This window comes from Vombatus ursinus, unplaced genomic scaffold, assembly GCF_900497805.2.
Source record: "Vombatus ursinus unplaced genomic scaffold, bare-nosed wombat genome assembly UNPS02012515.1, whole genome shotgun sequence".
Classification (NCBI taxonomy): Eukaryota; Metazoa; Chordata; class Mammalia; order Diprotodontia; family Vombatidae; genus Vombatus; species Vombatus ursinus.
Window position 1 is genome coordinate 888,255 of NW_020952293.1, and position 9,794 is coordinate 898,048.

The following is a 9,794-nucleotide window of genomic DNA, read 5'->3' on the forward strand; positions in this document are numbered from 1 at the left end:
TATCTTCCGTCTAAGTGGTGCGACCCACTTTGACTTTTACAAAGTCTGATAAGAGATATTCCGCCACCTGATCAAAAGTCTTTTCTTGAAATCAGGACTGTGGGCTATGTGGCCTCTAGAAATAGATAGAATATTCCTTTTAGCCAGATAAAAGGAAACGCTATGTCTGTGCTTGCTCTTATACTATATTCTTTGGTCTATTTTTAGCCAGAATAGCTCTTTCCCACATTTGTAGAAGGTCAGAGCTGGAACAGAATCTGCACCTCGCCATTTTACAAATGAGGACAGTGAAGCCCGGAGAGGGAAAGGGATTTGCCAAAGGCACGTAGCTGGAACCTGAACCCAAGGCTCCGAAATGATCCCCAATATTGGCTGTTGTACAAAAATATTTAATGTAAAGTTCTAGAGTACTGAGAGACTGCACGGCTTGGTGGATGGAAAGCTGCCTTCTGGTCAGGAAGACCCGCATTCGTAGCCTGCCGCTCAGATCCACCGGCTGCTGACCCTCCAAGGCCCACCTCCTCCGCTTCTGAAGACAGCTACGTTACCGAGCAAATGTCCACCTGCATTCATCAAGAGAGTTTCCTCTTAACTCCCTATGCCAGTAAAGTCACGGGTTTAGTCCTGTCTCCCCAAATAGTCCTGTAAAATTTTGTTAATTCGGACTGGGGTTGGGGACTGTATTTGAATTAGTAAAAAGAAAAATCTGAATTGGAGAATATTTTTAAAAAAATGTAATTTGTTACTTTACAGGCTATAATCAAAGTAACCCTAACAAAACAATGACAAACAGAGGGATTTGTTTTTAACAGACATGTAGAAATTGATTTGTGATCAGCTGATCAGTTATGTAGAAATGAGTATTTCTAAAGTGCTTGAATGCCCTGTTGTCCCAAAAGGAGGTGAGAATAAGCTTTGTATAGCACCTACTATGTGCCAGGCACTGTACTAAATGCTTTACAGATGTTATCTTATTGGATCCTTGCAATAACCCCAGGAGGTGGGTTCTATTATGATCTCCATTTTACAGTTGAGGAAACTGAGGCAGACAGAGATTAAGTGACATCCCCAAGATCACACAACTAGTTAGTATGTAAGACTGGACTTGAACTCAGATCCTCTGGACTGCAGGCTGGTGCTCTGTGCTCTATAGTGCCCCCTAGCTTTAGCTCTTGGTTGAAGCATTTTGTTTATACTGTTCGTTTTCCTAGGACATCCTTTTTTGTAGTACAAAGGGAAAATTTAGCCCAATTTACACCAGAACTCTCCCAAATTCCAAGTCAGCAGAATCTGAATGAATAATGTTTATGTTTATATGAAAGTTTTAACGTTTTGTTTGTATGAAGTTTTTATGTCTTGTTTATATAAAGTTTTTATGTTTTATGGGAGGCAGGTAATGGCATTTCGAGGTCTTTGGTCACTTTGCATGCTTGGTTTCAGGGCAGGCTGGGCGTATGAGCCGTGACGTCAGGACGAGCTGCTGTGTTGGGAACACCTCTCTCCTGTTAGCGCAGGCTGACCCAGGGCTGGGACCCCCTCCGCAGGTGGGCGAGACTGTCTTTGCTCACTGACTCTGGTGCACTGTCCTATTTCAGAGCAAGCTTCAGCGAGCGACAGAAACAACCACCCATGTGGTGAAAGAGATCGCCCTGAGGAAGGACATCCTGGAGAAAATTGAAAAGGAAACCTTGCAAGCGGAAGAGGTGAGACAGCGACTTAGATGCCGGACACCTCAGTTCTCCTGAGAGCAGAGGAGTGTGCTGCAAGGTCCCCAGATTGGGAGCAGAGGGTCTTGGGTTCAAGTCTAGCTCATCCTCCTGTCCTCTCAGTGAGCTTGGGCAAGTCACTCAACTGTCTGGGCCTCAGTTTCCTCATAAGTAAAATGAGGTTGAACTAAATGATTTTGGAGTTTCCTTCCAGCTCTAAGCCTATGATCTAAAAATGTTTTGTCTAGATTATGAAGGGAAGCTGTAGGTCACCAAAAGTTAAAATAGCCTTTAGGTTATTATATATAATAAAATATATAATGTATTATTATAATAAATAATATAATAATATAATATTATACTGTATATTTTATTATAACACAGAATCACACTTTTTTAAAGTTGGATTTCCCAATCATCAAACCCATCCTTGGAAGAGCCCCAGAAGCCACTGTCCACTCTGTATCTCAGAAGGCCTCTGATGAAGGGTATACACCCCCTCCCTGACCCTGGTGGCAGCCTGTCCTCTTGCTAGGTAGCTCTAATTATTAGAAAGTTTTTCCTGATATTGAACTAAAATCTGCCTTCCGAACTTCCCACCTGTGTTCCCTGCTCTTTGGGTCTAAAAGTCTAACCCCTCATTTAACTCCTAGTTCTTCCTGTGTTTGAAGACAGCTCGCATGCCCCCTCTTCTCCAGGCTAAGCCTCCCAAGTTCCTCCAGCCAGTCTTCCTGTGACATGATGTGGAGATTCGTCACTGTGCTGGCTGCCCTCCTCTGGCCGCCATTTCTAATCTAGTGCCTAGAACTGAGCCCACTAATGCAGATGCGTCCTGACCAACGCGCACTGAGCATGGCAGAAATCTGGCTTCTTTAGTCCTGGAAGCTGTGGCTCTTCCTGCAGCTGAGGTTTTCATTACTTGTTCGGCCGCCATATTTATGACAGTACTGGCCCACTTGGAGCTTGCAGCCCACTAAGACCTCCCGATCTTTTCCAGACAAACGACTGTCTAACTTTGCCTCAAGTGTCTTATATGTTGAGGTCAGTTTTTTTTTATTTTAATTAATTTATTTTGATTTATCAATCATCACTTCCATAAGCTTTTGAGTTTTAAATTTTTCTCCCCCTCCCTCCCCAAGAGGGCACGCAATCTGATATAGGCTATACATATACATTCCTATTAAACATATTTTTCACACTAGTGATGTTGTAAGTAAGAATTAGAACCAATAGGAGGAACTACTAGAAAGAGGAAACAAAACTCAACAGAAGGCAAATAGTATGCTTCGATCTGCTTTCAAACTTCCATAGTTCTTTCTTTGGATGTGGATAGCATTTTTCATCATGAGGCCTTTGGAGATGTCTTAGATCCTTGCATTGCTGAGAAGGATTAAGTCTATCAATGTTAGTCATCACTGGCTGTTCTCCTGGTTCTGCTCACTTCACTTAGCATCAGTCCATACAAGTCTTTCCAGGTTTTCCTGAAGTCAGCCTGTTCATCATTTCTTCCAGCACAATAGTATTCCATTACATTCATATAGCACAACTTGTTTAGCCATTCCCCAATTGATGGCATCCTCTCAATTTCTATTTCGTGGCCACCACAAAAAGAGCTGCTATAAATATTTTTGTACATGTGGGTCCTTTTCCCATTTGTATGATCTCTTTGGGATATAGCCCTAGAAGTGCTATTGCTGGGTCAAAGGGTATGCACATTTTTATAGCCCTTTGAGCATAGTTCCAAATTGCTCTTCAAAATGGTTGGGTCATTTCACAACTCCACCAACAATGCATTAGTGTTCCAATTTTCCCACATCTTCTCCAACATTTATCATTTTCCTGTTCTGTCATGTTGGCCAATCTGATAGGTGTGATGTGGTACCTCAGAGTTGTTTTGATTTGCAGAGGTCAGTTTTCTGAGCCCTTTGCATTTATTAAATTTCATTCTGTGAGATTCAGATTTCCAAACTGGCAATAACTTTTTGGATCTCGATTCTCTCCTCCCGCATTAGCTATCGGCAATTTTGTGTCATCACAAAGGGATTAGCAGGCCCTCCATGTCTTTAATCAGATAACTAATAAAAATGTTAAGCACCACTGGGCCAAGCACAGACCCTCTGGAGCACCCTCCTGGAGGCCTCTTGTCTTGGAGGCTGGTGTCAGACCATTGACCACTGAATTCTGGGGCCAGCTCATTCTCCTCTCGTGTAGCCCACATCCTTCCTTCTTTTCTACAAGAATCACATGGGATGCCTATTCAAGTGTTTTGCTGAATTCTCAGTAACTCCATGGAGAGCCAGCACTACCTCCACTTACCTGTTTACAAACCCTGCCCAAAAAAGGGAAATGCACTGGGTCTGGCCCCACTGGTTCTGGGTGAGGACTCGTGTTTGTTGTGAACGAGCTCTGCTGCCCCTTCTTGATGGTCACTAACCATCCTCTATCATCCGTTCTAGAATTTGGCCAAGAATCCAGGTCAAACTCACCTGTCTACAGGTTGCAGGTTCTATTTTCCCTTTTTTGAAAACAGCTGACAGAAGATTACAAAGTATTTCGGTACTGCATGGAAAATACCGTATCACAGGGCAGTGCCAGTGCCAAGGGCAGCTATAGAGGTGCAGCAGCCCCAGCTGTGGATCTCTGTTGTGTCCCTTCCTGCCTTAGGACCGAGCCAAAGCAGAAGCTTTGAATAAGAAATTGAGAAAGCAGCTAGCGACGTACAGAGTGCCCCATGTGATGATGTATGTCCACGAGAAAGTCAACAACTATGAGCTGGAAAAGAGCATTAAGATGTGGGAGAGGAAAGTGGAAATTGCAGAGGTAAGGCCAGATGACCTGTTCCCTGCACCTGTCGCACCAGCCTCCTGGGTGGTCCCCATGCCCCACTCCAAAGGTACAAGTCTAAAGCATAGGTCCAATCGGGCCGCTTCCTCACTCCGTAAATTCCGTTGGCTCCCTACCCCCCTAGGATCAAATACAGACTGCTCTGATGCCTCTTCCCGTCTAGTCTTATTACACATCGCCCCCGTTCACGGACCCCAGAGGGAGTGTTTAGGTTTGTGTATGTGTTCTCAGCATTTAGCACAGAGCCTGGGGCATAGTAGGTGCTTAATAAATGTTTGATTGGGCTTCAGAGAAAAGAAACTGCCCAAATTCCTTGATTTTTCCTGGGAAGGGAGAGGGATCTTTGGCTGTGCTCTCCGGACAGTGAGATCTTTCCCTCTAGGGCCAGCCAGGCAGGATAAGAGTGATGTTTTTTGCCCTCTCACTATCTATGGAGACAAAGCCCCAGAAGGCTTTGTCATGGGGATATTTTAAGTGGCTTTTTGTTTTCATGAAATGTGGAACCCCGGTCAGTCTCAACGCTTCCCTTTGCAGGCCTCATGTATCCAGTGGTTTCTGCTTCACATACTGAAAGCCCAGTTTCACCAAGGGATCATCGCTTTTTTAAATAACATTCAACACGTGCCTTCATGCATTTGGATGCCGGCCCCAGCTTTTTTTTTTTTTAAAGTTCTCCCCCACCTTCCTTGCCCCACTTCCCCACACCCAGGATTTTTAGTACGAAACAGAGGCGTTGTTAAACACAATAGTATCTGTAGTCTTTATGAGTTGAAGAGAAATTAATACAATGGAACCAATATGCTCATGCTAAAGAGAAGGAGAAAAGCCTGGTGATTTCTGTGAATGGAGGAGGTTTTCTGCAGGACATCTGCAGAGTGCCTTGGATGCAGTGGCCATGAGAGCACAGGGCTGGGAGGGCAGGCCAGCAGGACCCCAACACCAGAGCGAGCAGGCCTCCCTATCCTCCCTGGGGGGCACTGGCCATGATTACCTGGACAGGGGCAGAAGTGGCCAGAAGCTGGGACTTCTCCTTCTGCTCTTTCAGAGAGTTTCCTCCCAGCTGGGTGGTACTCATGGGGGCCTGCCAAAAAGCTGTCTCATTTCCCATCACTCATAAGGGTAAATCACAGGCAAAATTTTCTACCGGCGAAAGAAATTCTGGCAAATGGATCCCACAAAGTTGTTATCAGAGGCTTGAGAGAAGGAGCAAGAATGGACCAGGGCTTGACTCCCTGCCTGGCTCCTTACTCTCCTCCCTCTGGGAGCATGAGCAGGTCACTTTCAGGCCTCAGTTTCTTCCTCTGGAAAAATGAGGGGCTTGTATCAGCTGGCCTCGGAAGTGGGGTTGAGCTCCCAATTCTGTGACCCTCTAATAAACGTGCTGAGTATTCATGGGAGCCCGGTCTTGCCCTAATGATTTATCCTTTTTTTTTTCTTTCCCCCAGATGTCTCTAAAAGGCTACCAAAAGGCTTGGAATCGAGTAAAGACAGCCAATAACCTACTGGAGACAAGTGTCGTGCTGTAAAGTGGCCCGTGAGAAATTTGACCTAAATAATCAAGAAAATGAAGGAGATTAATATGGATAGTGCTGTGATCAAAAAACCAGAACGTTAAAAGTAACAAATCCCCTTTTAGTAATAAAATCTTTTAAATGTTACATTGGTACCGGTGGATAGAAGGCAGGAAGAGAAGTCAGAGAGGTTTGCGTCTCTTCTCCAGACTGGTATAGACTGTGTTTGTGTCTCCAAGAAAGGAACATTTCATTTGCACTGATCCTAGGACCACTTAAAACTAAAAGAACCACAGGGGACCGTGGTTGAATGACACTGATTAGCCTGAATTTAGTTCATAAGTGCAAACCCCTGCCCCTCGTTGGGTAACCTCCGAGTGGCTGGGGAGGAAGGAGATTTCGGGCACAGTATGTGCAGAGCAACACCCCCCCCCAACCCCCGTGCGTGGAGCTCAGGGAGGCAGCCACTAGAAAGGGTCGTGAAGACCATGGATGTTGAATTCTAAATGTCAGCCAGCTACCTCCTGGATCAGATGCCACCAAAGCGAAGAGCCAGCAAGCAGAAGGCAGAGACCATTCCCTGGGTCTGACAGAGCCTGTCCTGACCTGAGATAAGCATGACTTCCCCATTGTAGTAGTCATAGTAAATAGGCTCTTCGAGGCCCACCGAGCCAGCCCTCCCTACCCCATTCTCTTGGTATTCCATTTCTGGACTCCCAGAAGCCTGCATCCCTTGCGAGGAGGTGGCTGTCTTAACTGGAGCAGACTTCAGACGGGCTTGTCCTTTCTGCATCTTTGATAGGTCCTCTTGAGGAGGAGGAGGAAAAGAGAAGGCTTGGAGTGGCTTCACCAAGGTGATGTTCTGCAGTTTTGATCTCACAGCAGGGAAGGGTGTAGATTGCCATCTGAAGATGGGGCATAAATCAATGTGGTCTTTCATTATTCTTTTGGAAATCCAGTCACTGTGGTAAGAGAGCTTGGCATAGAGAAATGGCCCAATGCGGCTCATGCCACCTTTGTTCAAGATGCCTCTCAGAACCCACAGGCTGCTCTCCTTGGCTTGGAACATCGCTGGGTTTCCTAGGTCTCCCTATGAGAAAGAAAGAAATCTTTAAGTTCTCACATAAGTCCGTTTCCCTCCCACTTAGGCTCTTGCGGCTTTACTGTCCTTATGTTCTGGAAATATTGTATATTGATTCCTGCTGACAGCAAGTGAATAAGAGATTATGGGATATTCTTGATCTAACCTGCAGGCTAGCAGGATGGCATTTGTTATGCAAATTCCCTGATTTTAATTTTTTTCAATCAAAAAGCTTCCATCTTTTAATTTCATTTATTTTCATTTTCTTGAATCTCCAGACTTCAGACTGTTGCCTTTCCTTTTTAAAAAAATTTCTCAGTATGCTTTCCTCTCAGCTTAATTTCCTCTGTCATATGTGGATTGAGAGCTACAAGGGATCATCTACTGTAGGGGTCATCTACTCCCACCTCCTAATTTTACAGATGAAGAAACTGAGGCCCAGGAGGGTGTGACTTGCCCCAGGGTTCCTGAAAGCAGCAAATGACTCCTCTGAGATTTGAACCCCCCTCCTCTGATGTTAGAGCCAGAATATTTCCCACTATACCACGGTATGTGCCTGTGCATCTCCTTTCTTTCCTTGGTTTGAACACTTTGTACCCTGAGGCGCAGCTGCCCAAGAGCTGGGCTGCCAGAAGAAAGCTGCACTTTCCTCGAGGCATTTCAGCACCCATGGTCACTTTGATCTGAAAGCTAGCCATGGAGGCTCAAGCTTATGGTTCCTGTTCCTGGGGAGTCTGAAGCTGGTGGGCCCATCGAGCTCAGGGGTTCTAAGTGCAGTCTGGTGTTCACACTAAGTCTATACCAACACAGAGGTTTACTGAAGCAGGGATTCACTGGGCTGCATAGGGGGAGGTCAGAAATGGAGTGCCCCAGCTCGCTTTCTTTTGGTTTTTAACCATGCTTTCCTTCTTTTATCCAGTGAGAACGGCCTGTTGCTTTCTCAGCCCAAGGAGACTCTGGAATTCTGTTTCCCTAAATGCCTCGCAGGATGGGAAGCATGGTATTTAATTCTTTTTAGACACAGGACCCATTCAGCTTCTCAGGTTCAGCCAAATTCCAGAAAATCAGTCAAATGCCAATTTAATTTCTATTTCAGCAGGACTCCACTAAGTTAAGTATATTTACTTAACTATGTCCTTCAGTCTTCAAAAAAAAATCGAGTGTGATTTTAAATGCCCTGCTATTACACTGAAAAAGAAATTAAAATCCATAGGAAAAGTCATCTTACTAGTAGAATATATGAGATCCTTGAAGGTAGGGATACGTTTTCATTTCCTCTTTATATCCTCAGTGCTTGGCATAGTGCCCTGTATACAGTGTGTGACTAATAAATGCTTATTAGATTTCACTGGAAAAAATAAAGCTATCCTAGACCCAGCTGTCTAAAACCCTCACTTCCAGAATGGCTTGTGGACCCAGCCTCATTTCCCTTGACAGCAAAGAATCGGTCCTTTAAACGCTCAGCCGCAAGCTCTAGCTGAGAATAAAATTGATTCATGTTGTATTTTCCTGGATGAAGAAATGATACAAGGACATTCTCAAGGTTTCTCTGAAAAACTTTGGAATTGATTGTATGACATGAGAGACACTGGCAGTGGAGGACCCAGCATGGCATGCCTGCATCAAAGAAGCCGCCGTGCTTTGTGAGCAAAGCAGAATTGCAGTAGCCCAAAAGAAATGCAAGAGATGCAAGTTTAGAGACACCTCCCCTCCAGATGGTCACGTGGACTATTTGTGGCCGGCCTGCTCTAGAGCCTTCTGAGCTCCTATTGGTCTGATCAGCCACCGTCGGACGCTCGGCACCTTGACCCCAACGTAGCGATGCCATTTTGGTCCTCTCTGAGAACAAAGGACAAACAACCAGCCACCCAACCATTTTCCTGGACTTCTGTTGAAAGTCCAAGAACTTGGAAGAACCTGTGACCAGATTTCACTTGTGCAGGAATGTTATCTTCTTTTGATAAAAAGCTGGCAGGCTCCAGACTAAGGCACGCGCCAAAGGACAGCACAAACTCTGAAGTGGTGAGGGAGCCTTGTGGACTCTGATGGCTAAATCCTTGTCAGTGAGGTGGGTGAAAGGGCGGTCAGTCCCTGCCACCTTCACGTCAGTGCCGCTGCCATCACAGATCATTGTGTCTGAGGCTTTAGACTTAGGCTGGACCTTAGAAATGAGTAAGTGCTTAATAAATGCATGATGTTGCCTGGATTAGTCCAACCCCTTCATTTTGCCAAGGAGGAAACTGAGGCCAGAGAGAGAGAGAGACTTTGTTGATATTGTAATCAGAGTCAAGAGCCCCTGAGAGGAAAACACTCCCAACAAACTCATTTAGGAGCCTTGCATTCACCAACTTTTTAGGACTAGAGCTATATTACAATGCTGAAGAAGTCATGTAACAACATGTCCTTTACAATAATTTTTAATAAAGAAAAGACTAAAAAAGAGGGGTGATAATAGAACCTTATTAAAGAAACAAGGTCCAGACTACTTCTCTAGTCACTGTCCATTAATCTGTGTCTCACAACATCTTCACTTCTCTCTGTAGTTTTTAAACATCATAATAGCTGATAACAATGACCTTGAATAATCAAGAAAAAGTTACATCTGGTACATATACTCTGCTTAAGAAGGCAGGGAAGTATATGTCCATTTTG

General features: G+C 44.8%; 2 protein-coding genes across 2 annotated transcripts in view; one reads left to right on the forward strand and one right to left on the reverse strand.

The window, feature by feature from the left end:
* CCDC113 (coiled-coil domain containing 113) overlaps positions 1–6,522 on the forward strand; it is a 29,902-nt gene extending 23,380 nt beyond the window's left edge. Inside the window, exons 7-9 of the mRNA XM_027857867.1 lie at positions 1,596–1,703; positions 4,371–4,526; positions 5,996–6,522. Of these exons, the coding sequence (XP_027713668.1) occupies positions 1,596–1,703; positions 4,371–4,526; positions 5,996–6,076 (345 nt within the window). The 3' untranslated portion in view covers positions 6,077–6,522. The remainder of the gene's footprint in view (positions 1–1,595; positions 1,704–4,370; positions 4,527–5,995) is intronic.
* The window catches only part of PRSS54 (serine protease 54), a 127,640-nt gene continuing 124,362 nt past the window's right edge, over positions 6,517–9,794 (reverse strand). Inside the window, exon 5 of the mRNA XM_027857911.1 lies at positions 6,517–7,151. Within this exon, the coding sequence (XP_027713712.1) occupies positions 6,591–7,151 (561 nt within the window). The 3' untranslated portion in view covers positions 6,517–6,590. The remainder of the gene's footprint in view (positions 7,152–9,794) is intronic.